Source organism: Echinops telfairi, unplaced genomic scaffold (assembly GCF_000313985.2).
Source record: "Echinops telfairi isolate 266 unplaced genomic scaffold, ASM31398v2 ScPeMD7_7424;HRSCAF=8462, whole genome shotgun sequence".
NCBI lineage: Eukaryota > Metazoa > Chordata > Mammalia > Afrosoricida > Tenrecidae > Echinops > Echinops telfairi.
In genome coordinates, this window is record NW_022111324.1 from 12,672,173 (window position 1) to 12,697,569 (window position 25,397).

Below are 25,397 nucleotides of genomic sequence, written 5' to 3' on the forward strand. Positions count from 1 at the left end.
TTGAGTGGAGGCCCAATGTCCATCTGCTACCTTAATACTAAACCTATAAATATATGTACATAGATCTATTTCCCCATCGTCATATATAAATATATTTATATATGTGCATGCCTGTATTTAGACCTCTATAAATACTCTTTGCCTCCAAGTTTTTTCCTCTATTTCCTTTACTTTCCTCTTGTCCCACTATCATGCTCATCCTTCATTTGTGCTTCAGTAATTCCTCTCGATTACATTGGCCTTGATGAAGCCCTACCAGGCCTCTTACACCCTTCTTGCCACTGATTTTGGATCACTTGTTGTTCCCTTGTCCCTGGGTTTGTTAACACCACTTCCTTTTCCCCCACCCCCCTCTCCCATGTCCCCCCAGAACCTTCTGTCCTGTTGTTTTCTCCTCCAGATTGTTTATCCAGCCTATCTTATCTAGATAGACCTACAGAGATAATAATATGCATAAAAACAAGACAGAGCAAAGTAAAGCAACAAAAGAAAACAGCAACAACCCAAAAAAAACACCAATGGCAAAAAAAAAAAAGAAAAGCCTGTAAATAGTTCAAGGTCTGTTTGTTGACCTTCAGGAGTGTTTTCTGTTTGAGTCTGATGAGGTGCCATGCCCTGGCCCCAAAGTCTATTTTTGGTACTCCCCCGGGACTTCCTTGCTCTGCTCCCCTTGCTGTTCTGTTACATGTCCTTAGTGTTTTGCCTCAGTGTGGTGGCATCAGATGGGGCGCAATTCCCACACTGTGTCTCCAGTGTTGTCCCCTATAGGCCTATGGGTCAGTGAGGGATGTCATGTCTAGTAGTGGGGCTGGCCATATTGTCCTCTGTGTGCATTGGCTGCTCTGAGCAGCGATATCATCCTCCAGGCTTGGTGGGCCAGGATGTGTTCCACTTTCTCTTCCTCCCCCTTCATTTGCTCCTGTGTGCTCTGATCAAACATGTCCCTTCTCCCTGAGCTGTAGCTTCAGTGCTGTTCTCTGAAATATATTCTTCTGGGGGAAAGGGTAACTGTCCATGTTGTTTGGATTGGGATTGGCCCCTCAGACTTCTTTACTGGTTCCCTGCTTCATGCCGGCATGTTGCATTCACATCTTGGAGCACTGGGTTGAAGTCTGGTTCCTCTTTCCCTGTGGAGATATAAGCAATACTCTCCCCTTGGGTGGGTTAGTGCCCTGTGTCACCGCTGCCCATTTCTTTTGGTTTTTTTGCCCCCCTACTTTTTAGTTGGCTACCTTATGTATCCCTGGATTTGGTCTGGCCCCTGTCATACTACCTGGACCTCACCTCAGGAATGTTTGTATACAGTAGCTTTTCCCCTGTGACCCTTTGGCTTTTTTTGTTTGTTTGTTTACCTCAGCGGACTCATGTTGTACTTGTCGTTTTGTGCTTGGCTTACTTCGCTTAGCATGATTGCCTCCAGTTTTCCCATGTGGCGATGTTCTTCATGCGTTCATCATTGCTTTTTAGCATAGTACTCCATTGTACCACCATTTTTAAATCCATTCGTATGGTGATGGAAATTTGGATTGTGTCCAATTCCTTGTGATTGTGAACTGTGCTGCAATGAACTTTGGAGCACAGATGTCTGGCCATGGTTTGTTTCTTGCCTCTTTTGGGTATATGTCAAGTAGGGGGATTGCTGGGTCATATGGTAACTCGATTCCCATCTGTTTTAGATATCGCCAGATCAATTTCCATAGTGGTTGTACATACTTACAAGTCCACCAACAGTGGACAAGAGTTCCTGTCTTCCCACAGCCCCTCCAACACTTGTTGCTTTCTGATTGTTTGAATTGGGCTATCTTTGAGGGTGTTAGGTGGTACCTCATTGTTGTTTTAATTTGCATTTCTCTTATGGCTAAAGATCGGGAACATTTTCTCATATGTTTGTTGGCCATTCGGATTTCTGCCCCTGCGAAACTTCTGTTCAGGTCCTTTGCCCACCTCCTCGGTGGACAATTCTCTTTGGAAGCTAGCAGAGTATTTTAGGGTTTACTAATAAGGCCTTTGTCTGATGTCGAATACATCTTTTAGGCTTGTTTGTTTGGTTTTTGTTGTTATTGTTGTTGTTAGGTATATCCCTAGATATCTCAATTTATGCTTGACTATTGTGAAGGGTACTACCTTTTTAATCTATTTTTCTGTGATCCCATCCGATGTATATAGCAGTTCAATTGATGTCTGTTGATCTTTGATCCTGCTACTCTACCGTATTCTTCAATCACTTCCAGCACTCCTATCATGGAGCCTTTGAGGTTCTCAATATATAGACTCGTATAATCTTCAAATAACAATAGTTTCACTTCTTTCCCCAGATGAATACTTTTAATGTCCTGTTGCCTTATGTTATTAGCTAGGACCTTCTGGATGATGTTAAATAAAAGTGGGGGCAAAGGGCACCCTTGTCTGGTCCCCTTTTTCAGTGGGAATGTTTTAGTTTTTTCATCATTGATTATAATGCTGGCTGTTGTTTTGTTTCATATATAACTTATGCTATATTGTGGTGATTTCTTTCCAAGTCTACCTTCTTGAGTGACCTCTATATGTTTGAATTTACTTAAGCTTGATTTGTGCCCCTGCATGTGGTCTATTTTCACATACGTGCCATGTGCACTTGAAAAGAATATGTGGGGTTTTTTGCAGTTGTGTGGAGAACTCTGAATGTGTCTATTAGGTCGAGTTGTTTAATTGTTGAGTTTAATTCGGTAGCCTCCTCGTTGAGTTTCTTTCCCACTGATCTGTCTTTCTCGGAGAGTAGTGTTGTGAAGTCGTCTACATCATTGTTGTACCTGTGATTTCTTTCTTCATCTTTTTAAGGGTTGCTTGAGAGATTGTGCAGGTCTTTCATTGGGAACGTACATATTTATTATGCTCCCTGGCTCTTTGTCTACTGAACCCTTGAGCATTATGTAGTGCCCAGCCTTATCTCTTGTTATGTCCTGCACCTTGAGATCGATTTTGTCAGGGATTAGGATTGCAGCTCCTGCTTTTTTAAAGTTGTCATTAGTTTGGCATAGTTTTCAACAGCCTTAGATCCTCAACTTGTTTTTGTCTGCTAGCTTGAGAGTGTTTCTTGCAGACAGCAGATTGATGGATTCTGTTTCCTAATCCAATCTGCTAGCCTTTGTCTTTTAATGGGTGTAGTCAGAGCACTGCCATTCAGTTTTATCACATCCGTCTGTGGATTCTTTGCTGTCATCTCATATTATATTGTGTTAAATATTTTCCTACCTCCCTCCTTGGCAGGGTGTTGTGTATGTGTGGGTAGACCCATTCTTGCTTTCTTTTCACTTTTGGGTCAATGACGTCTTGGGCATTGCTTTCATTGAGTTGACTTCTGGATAGTGTAACACGGTGTGGTGGTCTCATGTTTGTGCTTTGTTAATGATGGTCTTCTGTCCAAAAGTGAGTTGGAAAGAATTTTTTGTAGTGCTGGGTTTTTATTAATATTTTCCCTAAATGTTTCCATGTCAGAGAGAACTCTTACCTCTCCATCTATTTTGATGAATAGTTTGGCAGAATATAGGACTCTTGCATTACTGTTATTCTCCTTCAACTTTCATAGAATGCTATTCCACTCTCTCCTCTCCTTCATGGTATCTGCTGAAAAGTCTGAACATATTCTTAGGCGACTGTATTTTTCTCTTATGACTTTCTCCATTTCTTCAAAGTTGGATAATTTTACTACTGTATACCTTGGTGTATTCTTTTTGGGGTTCAGTCTGATTCTTGTCCTCTCTGCTTCCTGGATAATTGTGATTCTAATTCATTAAATTGGGGAAGTTTTCTTCCAGGAATTCCCTCGCTGTTCTGGCTGTTGATTTCTTCATTGTGTCTTGTTCTGGTATCCCAATTATCTGAATAATGTTCCTTTTCATAGCATCGCTCACTGTTCTCAGGTTTTCTTCGGCTTCTTTGATTATCTTGCTTGATTGCCTTTCCCATTTGTTGAATTCTATTTGAGTATCTGGTGGGGAGGGGGGGAAATCACTGGCAAGATTCTCTGCTTCTTCCAGCTTGTTGGTAAGGTCTATTTTTTAACATCTGCTTTGCTTTTGCTGTGTTTTCCCTTAACTCTTGTATTTCCCTTCAGTAAGTGGACTCTATGTTGTCTATTTTTTTCATCCTTTTTCTGTATCGATTCCATCATCTCCTATACGACTCTAAGCAGCATTCTGCAGATTTCTTTCTGTAGCTGTTCAGTGTCTGCTTCTTCTATGTACATCACTAGGGTCAGGTCTTCCTCAGTGTTGCATTTTGTTTCTCTAGCTTTCTTGTTGTGGTCGCTGATGTAGGTTGTTATGTGTGTTTCATTTGGGTGGAACTTGGTTCAATTTTCCCAGAAGACTAGGCAGGAGCCCTGTGTTTTCTCTTTGGGAGGCTAATATTAATGATTCTAAAGACCTCCTGGAACCCACTGTGCTGCAGGATCCTGCTACGCCTCTCTCTTACTAGGGGTTTTCTCTCTCCCTATGCAGCTGGGATTATCTATGGTCTCATGCAGCAGGGGTGGCGTTGGGAAGGCTGATTGCATGGGAAGTGGGAAGTGTGGGCCCCAGAAATGTTTGTAGTACAGGGTACCAGTATGAGGAATCCAAGTCGTGCTGAGGTGCTGGCAGGAGGGACCCACATGGTGCTGGGGCACTGGGGTGCCCGTGGGAGGGACCCGCTGGGTGCTGGGAGGGTCCTGTGTGATTCTGGGGTGGCAGTTGGAGTGACCCTCACAGTGATGAGTGCTAAGGTCTGGGCTGAAGATAGCAAGGGCGGGGGGGTGGATGGTGGTGGGGGGAGGGCAGGGCGTATGGGCCACAGAGTGGTTGTGGCAGGGAGCAGGGCTGCAGAGTGGTAGCAGGGGTGGTGCTGTGTGGGCCATGAAGTGGTGGTGGTGTCGGCAGAGGGCAATATCATGCAGGCTGCAAGGCAGTGGTGTGGGGGAGGGCGGGGTGGGGTTAGGGTTGGGGAGGAGTGGAGCAGGGCTGTGGGCTGTGCACAGGCCTGTGCAGGTGATGTGTGGAGGTGGTGGGGGGGCCGACTGGGGTCAACAACATGGGGAAGGTTTGCCTACATGCTGGTATAAGCTCCTGGGGTGCTCTGAGGCCTGACTCTACAGCTCAGACTCCCCACTTGGCCCCCCTATTCCCAAAACCAGAAATCACCCTCAGAGTTCCCAATGAAGTTATCTATACCTCATTGCCATCTTCCAGGAAGTCCCATAGTATTATACTTTATGGTGAATATAAGATTTCTTTTTAGCTTACTTAGTGCTTTTAAGTTGCTATACTGATTAGTATTTTTACTTCCACTTCATCACCTATTTTCCTGTTTTGTACTTGTCCAACATCTCTCCAAAGAGCTCTTGCTGGGCGGTGGTTAAACACCTGACTGAAGAGTGCCTGTTCGAACCCACCAGTGGCTCCTCAGGAGAAACATGTGAAAAACGTGTCTATTAGAATTATGCTTAAAACTAAGAGCATGGTTTTGTTGTTGTTGTTATTCCAGGAATGTATACAAAGACTATCGTTTCCTTGAGCTGGCATGTGACTCCCAGGAGGATGTGGACAGCTGGAAGGCATCGCTCCTGAGAGCTGGGGTATATCCTGATAAATCTTTAGTAAGTTGGATATATTTTTGCATCTATTTTTCAATTATTACCCGTTTTTACAAAAACATGATAACTTGTATGCTATATTCTGGATAAACAAATGTTTGATTGACTTAATTAATTTGACACCATTTTAATGGATACTTTGCTTATTTACATTTCTTTTTCTCCTGTAGATTTATATTTAAGATGTTAACCAGTATATCGTTAAAGACAAAAATAAAGCGTAGTTGGCCACAAAGTATAACATATATGATGTCAGACCAAAAGAGAGCTCTTCTCTTCTAATTTGCCTTTATATTTTTCCCACCATTGCCATAATACTGAGAAAACAAGTTTATATTGGTCTCCGTAGAGTCCCTATATATGTTGTCAATCGTGATAACACCAATTCTAAAATATACCTCTTTCTATAAAAATCTCTTTTTTTCCTGCCTGTATTACCTTTATCAATATCTATATGTGTGTTCAAACTCTGATTAATATTACCATAAGTATGAAAGGAATACTGTATATATATTTTCCTGAATCCAACAGAGGAAAAACAGGACAATAGCTAAGGAGACCATGTAACTTGGGTACCACAGGAAAAATTTAACTTCCATTTGTAAGGTCCAGGGTATAAGAGGACTTCAAAACATTTATAGAAACATGGAATTAAGAGACATATATAGATGTCTTACTGTCCCCACTTATCTTTATTAATATACTTCAAGTGTCTTGGAGACATTTCTCTAATTCACGTGAATAAACAGACCTCCTCTTTTGTATTCTTTGGAAAATGTAATATTATACAGACAGTCTGAATTTAAGCTTAAGAAAAACACTCAACATGTCCACACAAAGCATTAAGCAGACTCTGCCAATGAGTAGTTCTCACACTTGCTCCTCGCTTCTCCCTGGAAAGATACATTACCCAGGCTCTTCCCAGAAACACTAGTCCTGAAACCATGTCTTGGGAATATAGTCCATCTTGACCCTCACAGTGCTTGATTGGTTTATACCATTAATCATGCATAAATGGTATCCTTTCTAGACTTTAATAGGGACACAGCCCCTTCCAGAGGAAATCCGTAGTATAGGACACTTAGTATCTTGGTGGAAATTTTAAACCTGACTACATTATATGGGTTATACTGGAACTTAGCAGAGTTCCAAGAATGAGTCTCCTTATCTCTAATATTTTAGCTCACACATAAAACTCTTTCCCAGTCTAGACCTGCCTGTTTAATACCTTAAACAATGCGTCCCACTATATATGAGTGATTGTAAAAGTTTCCTGGAAAATTTTCGTTGTCTTTTAATTCCATCTTTCCATTAATGTTTTGAAATCCTCTTGTACCCTGGACCCTACAAATGAAAATTAAACTTTTCCTGTGATACCCAAGTTACATGGGCTGCATAGCTATTATCCAGTTTTTCCTCTGCTGGATTCATGCATTTATAGACACGTGTCATACTAAAGCTTACAATGAGAAATCATTTTCGAGTCAGAGTACTATTTTTGTTGCTTATAATCATTACCTACTCTACTTCCTTATCCAGTGATGGAGGTGCATTTAATTTCACAACAGTAAATATTTTACAATGTACATGCACGTGCTCTTTCACTCACTGGTTCCCTGGAAAGCTATGAGCACTCTTCTAGCCACTAATGATAAAGAGCGAACAATAATGTTCTGTCATCATCGATAAATGAGTAAATAAGTAACTATTCATTTTAAGGTAGTGACAACATGGTAAGTGAGTAAATAACTTAATTTTATAAGGTGGTGGTAAGCTTTAAAAAAAAAGTTAAAGGAACAGTGAAGAGTGAATGAAGGTGGAGTGCTATTTTGTAAAGGTTATCAGACAATGTCCCTTTGAAGAGTTGGCGTTTGGGTAGACTATTCAAGCTGTCCGGGTAGTGCAGTGGTCAGTGGCTGGTCTGTAAGCCCCTCTGTGGGAGAAAGCTGGGGTAGTCTATGTCTGTTATACGTACAGCTTTGGGGACCCTGTCAGGCAGTCCCACCTTGCCCTTCAGGGTCCCTGTGAGTTGGAACCGACTGAGCAGTGCACAACAGCAAGGCAAAGAAGGGAGTAAATGGTGTGGAGATCTGAAGGAGAGTGTTCTTGGCAGGGGAACAGCACATGTCAAGCCAGCCTAGTGTCCTAGAGGACAGCAAGGTCAGTGTGTTTGGAACACAGTGAGGGAAGAGGGAAGTGGCAGACAGTTCCAAAAGAGAGGCATGTGAAAGAAACTGTGAGAATTTTGAATTTTATCCTTAGTGAGAAGGGAAGAAGCTAGAGGGTTTGGAGTCAGTTAATGGAATAATGTGCAATGAAGCAAAAGCTCTGGTGCCAAGCTAATCTGTTGCCGTCAAGTCAATTCCAGCTCACAGGGACCAGAATGGGACAGAGCGGAACTGGCTCCAGGGGTCTCAAGACTGGGAGGAAGATGAGGAGGTTTGAATCTATACAAATGTATAGCCTTGGAAACCCCTTGGACCAATTCTACTCCGTCCTGTAGGGTCATTAGAAGTCAGACTTGACCCTACAATAATGGATTTGGTTTGTGTTCTGCGGACGCAGACTGCAGCAGCTCTCTCTCGTGGCTGGCCGGTGATTCCAATCGCTGACTTTTTGGTTAGCAGCTGACTGCTTAGCCACTGTGCCATTAGGGCTGTTTAGTGCGAAACTAGATATAAATACCTGATGTTCACGTATAGGTTGTGATCTTGGGGAGATTCTCCAGCCTTTTTACATTTCATATGTCACGTTTCTAGAATGAAGATAATAGTAGTCCCTACCTTTATATAGAGTGGTTGCAATGGTTAAATGACATAATTGAAGCACTGAACAGAGGTACGAGTAAGCCCTCTGTTTGTATTTATAATGATTATGTAATTGCTATAACAAAACTACTTTCATTAAGTAAAGAGGGAAGAAAATAATGTGGACATTAAAACATAGCATGGTGAGATTATAAATACTTTATATTATTTTCTGTCTTCCAAATTTGCTTAATTATATGTGTGCACAAACATACATACACAGAGGAGGGTAAGTCAAAAAGTATTGCTACAAAATCATAGGCACCTTTATTCAGCAAAAAATATCAAATTGTGAAGGAATTGCTTCTCAGCATAACTTCCATTTAGTTCTGTACACTTCCTCCCTTAAAAATCTCAACTCTTGGATTTATACCATGTCAAATGTCAGCTTAAGCATCCGTGGGAGACTCAAATCATGATTCTTTGAAATGCTCTTTAAGTTTTGGTGACAAAGATGACGCTGAAGATGGGAGAGCAGGGCTGTAAAGGTGGAGAGGGTGAGGTTTCTTTGCAGGATAGTCCTTGATACCCTCGAAGAAGAAGCATGTACATTGTCATGATGGGAAAAATGTGTTTGACATAATGCTCGTGGGCTTTTTCTGACCAATAGTTGTCAGTGTTTGGGGGAGGTACTTCTAGGTAGGTACCTTATTACCAGTTTAAGAAGGTTTGGTCAAGAAGCCCAACAAACCTGTTGACAGCTATATCTCTAAGTAAATCTGTAGGACCTTAAATAGTGTCATGGTTTGCTTTTATATCAATAGACCATTGAGTTAGCAACAAATCAATCAATTGCTACCCTAAAAGTTAATTATTTGTGTGTCACACATACGTATGAATCTAGACTCAGTTTACTATTTTCTGCACAAGATACCTCTATTTTGACAAAAGAATCTACATGAATAATTTTTTGATTGTATTTAATTGTAAATATTTGGCTTCATTTAGATCACTAGTACACAAACATGAATGAAAATGGTAGTGTGAACAAATCTTTTTGTGTGTGTACAAAGGTACTAAAGCCACATGTTTTTAGAATATATTTTTCTTTCCCCTGCCCCATATTTTATTTCCTCATATTTGCTTGATGAACATAGTATGCATGTCACTCATATCAAAATGTCTTCCTACCCTGTTTCTTTTGTTTCATGTCGTTTCCCAAAGGATTTCTTAATTTTTTTTTTTTTACTTTCTCACCCTTCTATCTTCCCTTAGTCTATCTCTAGTATAGTGGACACTAGAGATTTAAACTTTTAAAATTTTGTAATTCCTGTTTTATAGTTCATTTGTCATTGTTATAATAGGGTGGGTTCCATGTTGCTGGGATGCTATGCCACCAGTATTTCAAAGGTCAGAAGGATTGACCCATGTGGACAGGTGTCAGTGAGGCCAGCAGACTCAGACGGACGAGGAAGCAATAAGAGTCTAATTTGGAAACATTAGTCACTGAAAACCTTGAAAGAGAAAGATGGAAAAAAAATACACTGTAATAAAAACTGCAGTGGGTTTTTGAAAATTCAACAGCCCAACAACATTTCATTATTTTCCCTTGTGGATGTTCTACTTACCTAAAATCCTTTGTTTTTTAGTTTCAAAAGCAATATTGAATTCTAGTTTGAGCCATAATATGTAGTTCTAAAATTATATAAGGAGTCCTGAATTAATGTTCGCACTATGCCACTCAACCTATGAATTGACACACCACCCTCTCAGCCACAAAGTTGCATCATCTGATAATTTGAACAGCCCCAGTGGCTTGAAAATATATTTAAACTTGAATTTGGATTTAGCAGAATTTCTTCGACTTTTGGCTTCAATGTCCTTCATTCATTAACTTGAAATTGTAACCACTACAAAAATGAGTTCATAAGATCTTAGTTCCAAAATTAAAGCTATCACTAGTGAAATAATTATTTGTACTGAGGATACTGAGATACAATCAAAGTGTGTGTGTGTAACTTGAGGCTATAATTAAATAACAGTAAGAATGTCGTTTCACTGACTTGCATAAAGTTTTCCTATAAGTATGAATACAAATACACATCTATTGACAGATAAAACAGATGGCTGATTTTTCTGGTACACTAAGATTCTAATGATATATAAGTATTTAAGAATTCCAGTCTTTGAGACAATGTGTTCAGTGACATGAGCTCAAATGAGTTCTTTAAGCTCAAATTAATAATGCCCCTCAGAGTGATTTTATAAGATCGTCGGCAGTCTCCAGATTAGAGTCCCATTCCTAAATCTATATTTTAGTCGAATCTGTATGTTTAGAACGGTTCGTCCAATGTTCGTCTAGCATATAGTATACCTTTCTATGTAAAGACATTAGAGAAACCCTTTGAAATACAGGAACACAGCTTTCATATAACAAATCGCTGCCGTTAAGCCAATTCAGACTCACGGGGACCCTGCAGGACGGAGCAGAGCTTGCCCTTGGGTTGCTGAGGCTGTCGGTCTTCGCAGGAGTAGAAAGCCTCATCTTTCTCCCTCAGAGAGGCTGGTGAACTCAAACTGCTGACTTCTCAGTGAGCAGCCCAGTGCCTAAGCCGCTGTGCCATGAGGGCTTGTTTTCTTTAAGCGAATATTAAAGTAATCATAATGATATTTTATTCACATAGGAAAGTAGTGCCTATTTACTATCACAAAAGGGATCTCATTTAAAAAAATTTTTTATGTAGTGAGCTTTACTTGGTTAGTTTATCACTGCGTTATAAGTAAATTGCACCTTCATAACCTGGGGACTGCCTGTACGTGAAGACTTCTATATACTACATTTAGTGCTTGGAGCATGGTAAATATGTTCGATGCTCGTAGCATTTATTATTATTTAAAATAATCCATGTGTCCATGAAGTTATCATTCCCAATCGAGTAGTTCCCTTTCCTTTGAAGACTGCCAGGGGCACTCTCCTGGCCTGTGAAGGAGGATTCCCCAGCTGCTGGCTGAGGAAGCAGAGGTGCTGCTGCCCGTGGGAGAGGCAGGCCAGAGAGGCTGTCAGGGGCAGTGATCATTCACACGCCTGCCCTTGACGCTGGCCTGCTGGCTAGCAGAAGGTAGCGGCCACAGAGGCAGGCGTGCTCTGGAAATAAATTTGGCGCATGCTCAGTTTTGCATACTGGTAGATCCGACCCACCATAGCACCCCAGGGGGTTTAAAGAAGCTTCTATTAGCTATTATTGGGGGTGATCCTCCCCTACAGTATATTTGCTGGGAGATTATCCAAGACCGTAGAAAGTGACACCCACTTTGCTGTTTCAATAGCTTCACCAGTCCTCAGAACATTGAACCCTCTCAGGCATGATTAGTGGAACTGCCTTAGAGATCGAAAACAATTTATTTGGAACTAAAGAAGTTCTTCTTGGATAGACTTTGAAACTGAAGGGTCGCTATCATTCTAAACAGAGAAAAGTTATAGTCATGAGCCTCCATGCGTTATTAATATGGTGACGGCCACTCAAATGCTTTTGCTCAGCAGTATAAAAACATGAACTTTAAAACATCCCGCAGTTAACCCCACTAAGCACCCATTGATTGGCATTTTCCGCTGAGCTTCACACAGCGCTTGGAGCATCCCGAGAGTCTTTGTCTTCAGTAGAGGCACTTTCCGAGGTTTACACACAAATTGCAGCCACTGAGTACAGCGAGGGAACTAAGACATTTAACTTTCACCGTTCATGACTGCTATGGCTCTCTCAGAATAGACGATTGGAAACTAATTGAACTAAACAAGAAATGTGAAAGTCACACCATGTCCCTTGGTGGGATATGACTTGGACATAAGAATGAAGGCCAACTACTCTTGGTGACATCGCTGTTACCACTACAAACAGAACCGTCTGCCCTGGAGTGTGCAAGCCAGGCATTCCCTAATGTGCAAAAATGCTCAGTTGCGCTCCTGAAAGTCATTTAATAGATCAAAAGCTGCGTTGCATGGAATGCAATACACTCCGTCTGTTTTGAGGTATTCTCAGCAATATTGCTGACATTCTTGGGGGAGCCAGAGTTCTATTATGCTTTAAAATAGTCTTTCACTCCAGTTAAAATCCCCAGTGGGATCTTTATTGCCTATTGAAAAGTTGGCATATTCTTCAGAATGGACCCTCTTTTCCCCTTTATTCCTTCTGATACCATTATGCAAGTCTCAGATAAGCTGGCCGGTGTTAACATTTATAACCTACGATGACAACTCACAAGGCCAAGAAGCTGCTCCACAATATTTTTAGTGTCTGTAAATTCATGTGTTCTTCAGCAAATGACGACTCTGATAGTGTCTGGCTGAAGCCCTCACAGTCGTGAATTATCACGGCTTTTCAGAAAAAAACATACTTTCCTGGGATGGTTGCCGTCCACATGTATTATTTCCCCCTCCGGGTCCCACACTGAAGACTCACTGCCAGGCCCACCCTGGCCTCAGCCTCCCCCACAGATGCAAGCATTTCAGCCGCAGCTCTCCTCCGCTCACAGCTCAGTGAGAGTTTCCTCCTGGGCCCCTGGGGAGGAGCCTTCAGATCTGTTCCCTGCCCACATCCCATCACCTTCCCCCCCACCGGGTCTGACCTCACAAGGACTTGGGCCGCCCTGGGAGTCATGAATCACTGTCTTATTTTTTTAAGCCATATGTGAGTTAAATTGTTTGATATAAATCACAACCTTGCCGCTCCAATTTGAAACAGGAGACCCATTTGCCCTCCAACTGTTGCTGCTCTCTGTGTCTCCATGCCGAGGGTCACTTTTAGACATGACTACATTTTTTTGTGACTAACCTCTGCAGATCCCCTCTCTCTAAGGTGGACCGGTATTTATATTGGCAGCATTCCCACTATGCAGCCTTTCCTTCCCATGCAGTCCAGGACAAAACTCATAATTTACCAAAGAAAGGAACAGGAGAGGCTAGGGTGGTAACTTCGTCCACTTGCCCTGTCTCCCCAGAACCACCCACCCCTTTTCTCTGCTCCCTTTTCCGTCCCCCTCCCCACCCCCACCTTCTTTAAAACCAAGGATGCAGTGTTTGCTTAAAAATGAAATGTTCCATTACTTGGCATATTGGAGGAGGGGCTTTCAGGAGAGGGTGCGCAGACCACTAAATGCTTTGCCTTTCGAGCCAACAGTTGACTTTTTACCAATTCAAACCTCGTCTTTTGGGCCAGGTTCCCATACCTTTCGCATTCTGAGTGGAAAGCATTGGGGAGAGATCTCTGGCATAATTTTCTGCTTCTGGAAATGCAGGGTTGTAATTAGCAGAGGAAGCCTGTGAATTGTCTATAGTGTGTATGGGGCGTCAGTGACACTTTTTTTTCCTTTTGACTCTACTCTAGTGAGAAAAAAAAAAATCCTCACCATTTCACCACAAATGTACATTTAACCTGTCTCTTCTTTTCTTTTTCCTTGCGGCTGCACACACAGGGGAGCAACAAAGTAAGTTCTTGGTTCCACTGCAGCGTTTCTCTCTCTCTCTCTCTCTCTCTCTCTATCTATCTATCTATATATCTTTTTCTCTGTCCCCTTCTCCTGCATGTGTGCTCTGCAGTGTGCCTGTGCACGTTGTGATAGCTATCCATGGTGTGCCCCGGCACCAATGGCTGGGCTGTGGAAAGGAGGAGAATCATGTGTTGGCACTGCCACCACCGTGGCTCCGGCTGTTGGGATCTGCTAGAGAGGGACAAGTATTGTGTTCCGAGTGGGGGAAGTTCAGGGGGAGAGATAAAGACTGAGATCACAGATTATGGAGACGTAATTGTCTTCTGGGAAAGAGCACAACACTTATGTCGTTCTACGCAAGTGAAAATGTTGACCCTAATCAAAGCCCTCACGTTCATGTGCAGTGCTGAGAATCCAAAATGGAGTCTGGGCAAGAAGGGTAGCTGGCTTTGTTGGTGAAACTGAACTCGATCTAGGCCCGCACTTTGAAGGTACCTTACAATGGATGGAGGAGGGTGGGGGCAACATGTTTGGCATCTGTGCCCTCGGGGTATTCCAGCAGGAATGCAGTCAGAGGGTGTGGGCAATGGAGGGGAAGGCAGAAAGTGTGTGTGATAGATTTGGGAAAGTAGGCAACACATGAGCTATTGGAAATTATTTTAATGTTATAGTAGGTAAACAAGCAGTTTAGTAGGTCATCGGTTTGCTCGTCTAATTTTTAATTCAACTTTTCTGAAATATTAGAACTGTTTATCACTTCCGCGAGATATCGAATAATAATGCAGTTGGGGAAGATGACCTTAAGTTCAGCAAGAATTTTTGCATGGTTCTTTTTATCTCTCAAGATTTCTATGGAGAAATGTTAGTGCTTCATCCTACGAGGTGGCCCACTTAAAATGGCCGTTTTTGAATACAATATGAATTGAACAGAGTCTGTTTTATATGGGTAAGCCTGCATATTTAAACCAGCTGGAATTCATCAAAATTGCTATTCATAAGCCATACATACAAAATGTAAAACAAATGTGGGAAATCTTTTGCAGTTTAATTTGATGGAATGTGGTCTTATAGAATAAGTTGACATCAATGGTTGGTATTGAAAATGTGTCACTTCATAAATGTATGTCTTGATCTAACTGCTTATAACCCAAGTAATAATATTTAATAAAGTTTAAAAAGGGGCAGCATGAGAAAAAGTTTAAAAAGGGACAGCACAGATAAGGCATTTTCAAAGGAAACAAAGGAGTGAACTAAGCTCATTTCTAGTGTACTTTTAAAAGAAAGAATGACTTAAATAATTGACTAAAATCTTCTTCTAGAAAGTAAGGGATGAGATTTCCAACTAGCACTACATCTCTCCGGTGGGATGGAGGAACAAACAAACATATGGACACATGACAAAGCCCACATTTTAGTTCTTTTACCACATAGTGTCTTTCAATCTTTGAAGAGTGCGTCGGCTCCTGATCGCCTCCATTCCATGGACTGTCACGCGTGGCTGCTCGTGTTTGCTTTTCAAACCCTGGATAATTGCGAGCGCACTAACAGAATCTGTGCGTGCTGGCCTTCGGCAACCAGCCGCTGAAACTTGGGGAAGGCCTAATGCAGCCACTCAAGGAGCATTTGTGATTTTTCTCTTTCACGGGTGATTCACTGAAGACTTGAAAGCATTTGTGAAATTCCTCAAAGGAGACACTTCTCCATCGTAGTCCTCATCCATTTGCTGTGTTTTGCCTGATCTTCTGCACAATAAGAGGTTCCATTGTGGTAGCATTTATTGACTTTCAAATAAGCAATAACATGCAGAAGTTCTAGGTTGATGCTGAAGGCCTCCCATGATCTCAAAGGACCTCCAATCACCACCTGTGCTGTGTGCATGGGGAGCTTGCTCTGGGGGAACCCCAGGTACCACTTAGAATTGGAGGCTTGGTTGAAGGGTACCCCAGAAGCAAGTGCTTACTGTTTGGTTTTTCAGTCAGAAAGAGAAAATTTCTGAGGTGCGGATGTTTATTATATTTGTGCCTTATTTTTAACTCTTTATATTATCAAGAAAGGAGAGTTTATATAAAAATAGAATGTTAATCCTTTAAAAATATGATTTTTTTATACTGCCATGGACTCTGGCAAGAAAGAACCTCCTCAGATCACAAACAGCACATCTGCATGCTATTTTCCTTGAGCTTAGAATGTCAGCGAAAATGGAAAACATTGGAATACAAGCTGTGCTGTCTCCAGAGTATAGATCTGGAGTCTTCAAAAAGAAACTATGAGACTTTCTTCCCCTCACACTCTGGAATGCTTGTTCTGAGTTGTCCCCAAGGCAACGTACCTGACTTGCTGCCTGCCATAGATGTGAGCCAACTCTAAAAGGTGACTCATTTGAAACTTGCAACGGCTGTTTCTTTAGTGCAAAGAAATGAGCCCATGAGCCCTTCTCAATTGGTCTGAGTCTCAATGATCAGGCCAAAATGGATTCATCTCACCAATATATAGTCACTGTAATACAAGTGCAACACACACACACACACACACACACCCTTGTTTTCATCAATGAAGCAAAACTGATCTCCTTTAGCTTTCTTTAGATTGGGCTTTTATTTTGGGAGCTAATCCTCACAACTATTCCAAGAACACACTTCTAAACCAGATGCAAATTTAAATTTATATTATGAACACAAAATGGAACTAAACCCCAAAGTTCATGTTTCCCCCTTGTATTTTGTCATTTCTCCTAAGAAGCAAATTTCTCCTTTTGAGGGGAGGGCATAATTGCTCGGAAAAAATTTTCTTCCAGGCCCATTATTTCTTTTTCTCTCTTCAAAGGTTTTTCTCTAGGTATAATGAAATCCTAAGTTGCTTAAGGTAGAGCCTTTTCTCATACCTTGATGGGCTTCCCAGTGTTTTATTGGGAAAATCAGAATCCAGGCCTATCCACCAGCATCAGGGAAGGTCATATTTGGTTTTGGGTTTTGGTTTTGCCCTATGAGCACAAATGTGATTCCAAATGTTATTTTCAGATCTGAGGCCTTCAGGTAAAACAGAATCTCCATATTTTATCCCATAAAGAAGTCATTTTATTTCCTTCCTTCCTTTAACTTAATGCACTCTATGGCTGTCTGCTTACTTTGATGCACAGGGGAGAAGCATGAGTCAGAATCAACTCAGTAACAACCAGTTTGGCTTTGGTTCCACTAAAGAGATGTGACATTAAGCACCATGCCTGATTCTGGACTGGATCTTGGGCCAGGGGAAAATAAGCTATAAAAGGCATTATTGAGACAATGAATAGATGTTGAGTATAAATGATGATTTGAAAATATTATATAAAACGTAAGTTTCATAATTTTGGTGCTAACTGTGCAATTTTGTTAGGAAATATACAGTAAAATATTTAAGGGTTGAGCTAGGTTCTCCAGAGAAGCAAAATCAGTGTGTTCTATATCTGTATTTGTTTATTGATTTCAAGAAGAATGGCTTACATAGTTGTAGATGTGAACATGTGCAGTCTGAGTTCCATGAATCAGGTGTTAAGCTGGAAACATCTGCTGACTTGTGTGTCTTTGGGGGCTGATCAATCGATGACCAGCAAGAAGACCTCAGACTCATATCAGCCTGCAGTGGCAAACGAATCCTAGGTCAGCAGGTCAGATGGCAGGCTTCAAATGGCTCCCAGAGCCAGCAGGTTACATGGCAGGCCACTTGCTCAAGTCCATAGAACCAAAGGGTGATGAGCGAGATGCTCATTCAGGCCAGCAAACTTTCCCACAGTATCTGCTTCTGTAAGAAGTAGGCCAGAATCTTGAGGAAAATCCCTTTCAATTGCATCAGGCCTGTGACCTGAGGGGGTAGCATTCCTTTTTAATCTTCTGGTAACAGATCAGCCTCTCACAGCAAATCCCACTGTAGGGCTGATTACACTCTATTCAGTCACATCATGGGAGATTCCTAGGCTTCAACTGCCAAACCACTAAGTATTATGGCTGAGGCAAATTGACATACAACCTATCACAGGGGTAAAGGAACGTAATGTCTGAAACTCATTCTCAAATGATTCAGGAAAAACACTATGTATACAATCACATGTCTATGTGATTACATATTATACGTATATATTGTTAGTGTCCTCACGTTGGCTCCAATTATGGGGACCCTGTGTACAACAGAAAGGGGGAAAAAAAGATGGCCCAGTCCTGTCCCATTCTCATACTTGCTGTGTCTGGGCCCATTGTTTCAGCCACCATGTCAGTCCATCTATTTTTCCCTGACCCTCTACTTTACCAAGCATGATGTCATCCTCTAGGGGCTGATCCATCCTGCTAACATGTATATGAGACCATCTTCATGTCTAAGGAACACATGGACTGGTCGCTTCTTCCAAGAATCAGTATGTTACCTATATCTAATGAGATCGCAAATGAGGCAAAATGTTAATAATGGATATAGTGAGAAGCATACAGAAAACAACAAATACTGTTCTCATGTGATGAAGTATAGAAAAGCAATGAAAACGTATCTTCACAACCTGGAAATGTTTTACTGATGCTGTGTATTATAATCTTGGTAGATCAAGGAAGCATAAAATACACTGTCATGATGTACATTTCCCCTCTAATATTTTAGAAATGCATGACTGAAAGTCAGAAATTTCTAAGGAGCGTAAGCACAGCAGCTCATTTAGGGTTATTTCCTTTGAATAATGCATGTGCTTTCCCAGATTTTCAGGCAAAGGTTTTTAGCAAATGTATTTCCCTGGGAGTTAAGGAGTGCCCATCTGGTTCGCTAACCCAATAAGGATATCATTAAAGTTAAAAGAAAGGATAAAAACTTACTGGCCTCCAACTGATATTTTAGTTCCATGTGCATATAAAGATGAGTTGTCTATCTCAATCATCACAGCACCCATGAGCCTTTGATTTTCTTTGGCAAACAAACCTTAAAAGAGCATCGTTAATGTCTATTTTTTGAACCCCTGACTTTAATCTTAACCAGTTGTAGGAAGAGACAATTCATTTGGGGATAGACTACTTGGAGAAGAGAGTTGAAATCTCTAGCATGTCACCAAATTCACTGATCTTAACAAATGCACTGTATAAAGAAGCAAGCATTGATTTGCATTCAGTAAGCCCAGAGTAAGTGATAATGAAGGTACTTCTGAAGGGTTGGGGGTTGTTTATATATGTTTGTTTTGTCAAAAAGAATGATTTATTTTTGTGAATGGGAACTAGTTTTAAGACGGACATCATAACTGTTTTGACATGATTTTTCTCACAGTACTGCCCTTTTCTTTTTAATGCTCCATGATATTTTTAATGGGATTGGTTTAAAACCACCCCAAAAAGAATGTTTCTACCTCTGTTTTGAAATGTTTTTCATCAAGTTTGAGTTTAGAAATTACACTGTGATAGCTTTGTTTTAAAATTCAAGCTCTTATATCAAAAATCAAGTATTTTTATCTAAAAGTAGACATTTAATCTTTTGTTTCTGCATATGGCTAACACTCAGCTGCTATCCCAAAGGATGGGGGCTCTCATCCACCCAGAGGCACCTCAGAAGAAAGCCCAGACCCTCTAGTTCTGAAAAATCAGCCGCTGGACGTTCTGTAGAGCACAGATCTGCTCATCCCCACTGACACGGAGGAATGGCCATGAGTTGGAGTCAATGGCCACCATTGGTGTGGTCGTTATTGTAGCTGTTGGTAGTTTCTATTGTTAGTTGCTACCTAGTTGACTTGTGTGCAGCATAGAACTGCTCCAGATGATTTCCAAGGCAGTGACATTTGGGAAAGCAGATCTCTATAGACCTGACTTCCAAGGCTCCTCTGCGTGGATTCAAACTGCTAGCCTATAAGCTAGTAATCAAGCACGTACGTAGCTGTCTGTGCCACCCAGGACTAGAGATATACAAAGGAACTTAAAAATGTTCTTGGAAAAATTTCATTATATTTCAACTTGATCTTTCCATAAACTTTTTGAAGCTTCTTCAAATGTATGTGTACACAAATATGTATCGATGTAAATATAAAGATAATAGGCATAATAGGAAATATTTATACGCATGATAGGAGTAATGAGAAAGAATAGACATGGTGGATGATAATGATGAAGCCATTCTTTTTTTTTTTTAATCATTTTATTAGGGGCTTATATAACTCTTAACACAATCCATACATCTATCCATTGTGTCAAGGACATTTGTACATTTGTTGCCCTCATCATTCTCAAAACATTTGCTCCCCACTTAAGCCCTTGCTATCAACTCCTCTTTCCCCCCCCCTCCTTCCCCACTCCCCCCTCCCTCATGAAACCTTGATAATTTATAAATTATTATTTGACATGTCTTACACTGTCCAATGTCTCCCTCTCTTCACCCACTTTTCTGTTGTCTGTCCCCCAGGGAGGAGGTTATATGTAGATCCATATAATCAGTTCCACCTTTCTACCCCACCTTCCCTACACCCTCTAGTATCGCCACTCTCACCACTGGTCCTCAAGGGATTATCTGTCCTGGATTCCCTGTGTTTCTGGTTCCTATCTGTACCAGTGTACATCCTCTGGTCTACCCAGATTTGTAAGGTAGAATTGGGACATGATAGTTGGGGGAGGAAGCATTTAAGAACTATAAGAAAGTTGTAGGTTTCATTGTTGCTACATTGCACCCTGACTGGCTCGTCTCCTCCCTGCAACCCTTCTGTAAGGGATGTCCCATTACATACAGATGGGCTTTGGGTCTCCACTCCGCACTCCCACTCATTCACAATGATATGTTTTTTTTGCTCTTTGATGCCTGATACCTCATCCCTTCGACACCTCATGGTTACACAGGCTGGTGTGCTTCTTCTATTAGGGCTTTGTTGCTTCTGAACTTGATGGCCGCTTGTTTACCTTCAAGCCTTTAAGACCCCAGACAATATATCTTTTGATAGCCGGGCACCATCAGCTTTATTCACCACCTTTGATTATGTACACATTTGTCTTCAGCAATCATGTCAGGAAGGTGAGCATCATGGAATGCCAGTTTAATAGAACAAAGTGTTCTTACATTGAGGAAGTACATGAGTGGAGGCCCAATGTCCATCTGTTGCCTTAATTCTAAACCTATAAATATATGCATGTAGATCTATTTCCCCATCATCATATATAAATATATTTACATATGTACATGCCTATATTTAGACCCCTATAAATGCTCTTTGCCTCCTAGTTCTTTCCTCTTCTTTCCTTTTACTTTCCTCTTGTCCCACTATCATGCTCAGCCTTCATTTGGGTTTCAGTAATTTCTCTCAGTTACATTGCCCTTGATCAATCCCTACCAGGCCTCTCACACCTTCCATGCCACTAATTTTGGATCACTTTTTATTCCCTTGTCCCTGGGTTGGTCAACACCACCTCCTTTCGCCCACCTCCCCCTTTCCCATGTCCCACCGGAACCATCAGTCCCATTGTTTTCTCCTCAAGACTGTTCATCCAGCCTATCTTATCTAAATAGACCTGCAGATATAATAATATGCACACAAAAAAAGACATAGCAAGACAAAGTGACAAAAGAAAACACAACAACAACAACAAAAACCAATGATCAAAAATAAATCAATAAATAAGTAAATAAAACTAAAATTTTAAAAAGGAAAGACCTGTAAATAGTTCAAGGTCTGTTTGTTGACCTCTAGGAGTGTCCTCCAGTCGAGTCCAATGGGGTGCCATGCCCTGGCCCCAAAGTCTATCCTTTGCACTCCCTTGGGACCTCCCTGCTCTGCTCCCCCTGCTGCTCTGTCACACGCCCTTAGTGTTTTGCCTCGGTGTGGTGGGGTCAAACTGGCCCAATCCTGACACTGAATCTCCAGTGTTGTCCCCTGTAGGGTCATGGGTCAGCAAGGAACGTAGATGAAGCCATTCTTCAGTGAGAGTGTACATGCAGACTTTCCAGAGGCCAATTATCAAATGCTTGGTTAGTTGCATTGGTTCAACAATCCACCCATAAAAATTTAGCTTTATCAAATAGTTCAATAATTGTGCAATTGTATATGTCCAATGATTATTCTAAAATGTAATTATCAATGTTTAAAGATAGCATTAATATCCATCAGAGATGACTGTTAAATAGAATATGGTACATACACTCAATAGAATACTATGTAGACATTTTAAAAATAACATTCAAAATTGAAATTCTTATGCTACATTAACTAGAGAAAAATAACCTGTGTGAATCATGTGTAACATAATTTCATTTTTGTTTTAAAAATGTATATAGAGGGGTATGTGTTGGCACATAAAAATTCTGGGTGACATATAGCAAAATGTTAACAGTCTGGTCACTTTTTATTTTGATTTCTGTGTCATTTTCTTATTCCTTATGATACTATATTTTTGTAAAATATTTTAAAGGCTTTAAACTAAGACAAGAAAAACAGAACATGGAAGGTTTTTAAATGGAGGTTGATGAGAAAGGAGCAAAAATATGAAACGCTTATGGAAACTGAATATACAGGGAAATATAAATAACATCAGAGAAATTATTAAACCTTAAAAATAGAAAAAGATCAGAGACATATAAATGTGGCAAAATTCTTTATTTCTCTTTATTATGATGATTTATGTAACCAGTTTGTAGAGTGTGTTAGCTCCTTTCCCTTTGCCCGGGCTGTTCAAATATTTGCTTTTTCCCCTAGCTGAATTACCTATTGTTACAGGACCTTGTGACGGGTCTCTGGACACTCACATTCCATCATTGCCTATGGCTCTCAATAGTATCTTTGTTTCAAGTGCTAAAGTGCCTTAGAACTCAGACTCCCCATCTGACTAATCATCCTTCTCCAAATTCCAGCTTTGTACCTGTTGGCACTGGTGCCCCTTACAGCTATGCTGGATACAGAAATAACAAAGATCTCATTTGCGTATTATCAGGGAGTTACCCCACAGCCTATTTTCTGGCCTTTGATCTTCCATTGATTTAAAAATCTAGTAATTCAGTTTTTGTTATTGTTAAAATAATTCCATAACATTTACATTTAAATAAATCGATGTGTTTGCCTCAGACCAACCCATTCATTTGTGTAACAAAATATGCAGAAGTTAAGAAACAAGATGATATTGAAATACTCTCCTTGGGGGTGGGGGCTGGGGTGGGAGGAGAGTATCCTTTTGGTTTTAAAGAATCCTGTCAGCCTTTGAATATTATGTGTTTGCTAGACTTGTTTGCGAGGCATGTGCGTGTGTGTGTGTGTGTGTGTGTGTGTGTGTGTGTGTGTACACGCACGCATGCGGGTGAGAGAGAAGCAACAAGAGAGTTTATAGTTAAAAGTGTAGGAAATGAACTTGAAGCACAAGAGATATTTTTAACTGATCTTCTACTGTCTAACTGTCTTCTTTAGATACCCATGTAATAATCTGTCACCACATTTGTTGTTTTTATAAACTCAATAAGGTAAGAAAAAAATGTATAGAAAAAGTAGGGTTCAGGAGAGCAGTACTATGAATAGTCTGGGTACTTTAGAGAATCCATAGAATCCACAAATCCACAGAAACTCATGTGTTAGAGATAGTTTTATATAAAAGTTAAGTGCACATCAAGAAAACATCCCAACCCAGTGCTGCCCTAGCCCACAAATCCAATATTAACCCATGTCTAACACCAATCCATAAAGTCCTCCCCCATCTCACAAAACACACACTATGACGCCGACTACAGGAGGAAAGCCAAATCAGTGAATGTGTAAGCATCTCAGCGTTGGCAGGGGTCTCCACACAGCTGCTCCAGCACCCAGGCCTGCATCAGAGTAGGTCCATGTGGCTTCTCCTTGGGGATGTCTGGCAGAAAGTGAGCCTTGTCAGCTGAACTAGGGAACTGGCTAAGGCAGCTGTACTCTGGTCCAACCATCACAGAGCAAGAGACCTGAGAACTTTCAAGCCATTTCTCTCTCTACCCTTCAATTAACCCCACATGTGTTTTTGCCCAGGTTGGCACAATAAACTAACTAACTCAAGTACCTTTAAGCCAGTGGTTCTCAACTTATGGGTCGCGACCCCTTTGGGGGTTGAACAAACCTTTCACAGGGGTCACCCAATTCATAACAGTATCAAAATTACAGTTATGAAGTAGCAATGAAATGATTTTCTGGTTGGCGGGTCACCACAACATGAGGAACTGTATTAAAGGGTCATGGCATTAGGAAGGTTGAGAACCACTCATTTAAGTAGTCTGAAAAAGTGAGTGTGCAGTAATTTGTAAGAAAGCATAAGAAGGCCCAGCGAGCTATGCCTGAAAACATTAATAGTAAACCATATGCCTGCATACTAAAATTAAATAGTCTGATTGGATATAGCAGGCAGGCAGGTTTCCCAGAGTAAAACCTAAAGTATGTCATATGAGTAGGCCCAGAATCTGGTGCAAACGGTTAATGAGCTCAACGACCAACTAAAAGACTGGAAGTTTGAGTTCACTCAGAATTACCTTAGAAGGAAAGCCTGATGATGTATTTCAGAAAAATCAGCCGCCGCCACCGAGTACTTTGTGGACTACAGTTGTACTCTGAGCATGGGGTTGCCCTAAATTGGAATCGACTCAACAAGTGGGGAAAATCAGTTTTATTTCTTGTAAAAATATAGTAAGGAGAACTAGCGTATTTCAAGTTGAACAATATTCCTTTTCAAAGGAGGCCTCGCAGCACTTACTGATGAAAAGCAAAACCGACAGCCTTCAATATTGATGGGGCCCCTCAACCCAAACCAAAAGTCCTGGTCGGACCAGTAAGCAACATCATGAACAACAGAGGAAAAATTGATGCTGTCAAGGATTTTGTTGTACTTGCATTCACAATCAACACTCGGGGAGCCAGGGGTCGAGAAAGCGAATGGCATTTAATATTGAGTGATTCTGCCACCCAAGATCTCGCTGAAGTGTCGAAGAACAAAGACGTCACTTTGCGGACTGAGGTACTCCTGGCCCAAGCCATGGCATTGTCAGTCACTTCATGTGCATGAAAATTCTGAACAATAAATAAGACCAATGAAGAATTGGTCATTTTGAATTATGAATACTGAATACTGGCAAAGAATACTGAATATATGAATAAATATGCCTTGAAGAAGTATAGCCAGAATTCTCCTTTAAAGTGAGGATGGTGAGACTTTGTGTCATGCTCATTGGGCATGCCATCAGGAGAAACCAGTCCCTGAAGAAGAAGGTCATGTTTGCTAACGTATAACCGAAAAACCAAACTCTGCCATCAAGTGGATGCCAACTCACAGTGACCTTAGAGGGTAGAATTGCCTCTTTGAGTTTCTGAGACTGTTTCTGAGACTCTTTACAGTGGGCATCTGGTGGTTTTGAACTGCTGACTTTGAAGATCACAGCCCAATGCATAACCTCTATGCCACCAGCATTCCTGGTAAAGTGTAGGGTCAGTGAAAAGAAGGAAGACACTCCGCAAGATGACAAAGTGGCTGTAGCAGTGGCATGTTAAGCTAAGCTGTCTAGAGAAAAATCATGGACACTCATATAGGAAAGCCTTTATATCAAGAATCATGGACACTCATATAAGAAAGCCTTTATATCAAGAA

General features: G+C 41.0%; 1 protein-coding gene across 8 annotated transcripts in view; it reads left to right on the plus strand.

Annotated features, from left to right (window-relative positions):
• DNM3 (dynamin 3) overlaps positions 1 to 25,397 on the plus strand; it is a 731,348-nt gene that overhangs the window by 573,411 nt on the left and 132,540 nt on the right. For 5 of the 8 annotated variants that reach the window (XM_045297842.1, XM_045297844.1, XM_045297841.1 and 2 more), the window contains 2 exons: positions 5,500 to 5,611; positions 13,825 to 13,836. In XM_045297842.1, the coding sequence (XP_045153777.1) occupies positions 5,500 to 5,611; positions 13,825 to 13,836 (124 nt within the window). The remainder of the gene's footprint in view (positions 1 to 5,499; positions 5,612 to 13,824; positions 13,837 to 25,397) is intronic. The other 3 variants (XM_030887716.2, XM_004706729.4, XM_045297845.1) reach the window with 1 other exon arrangement.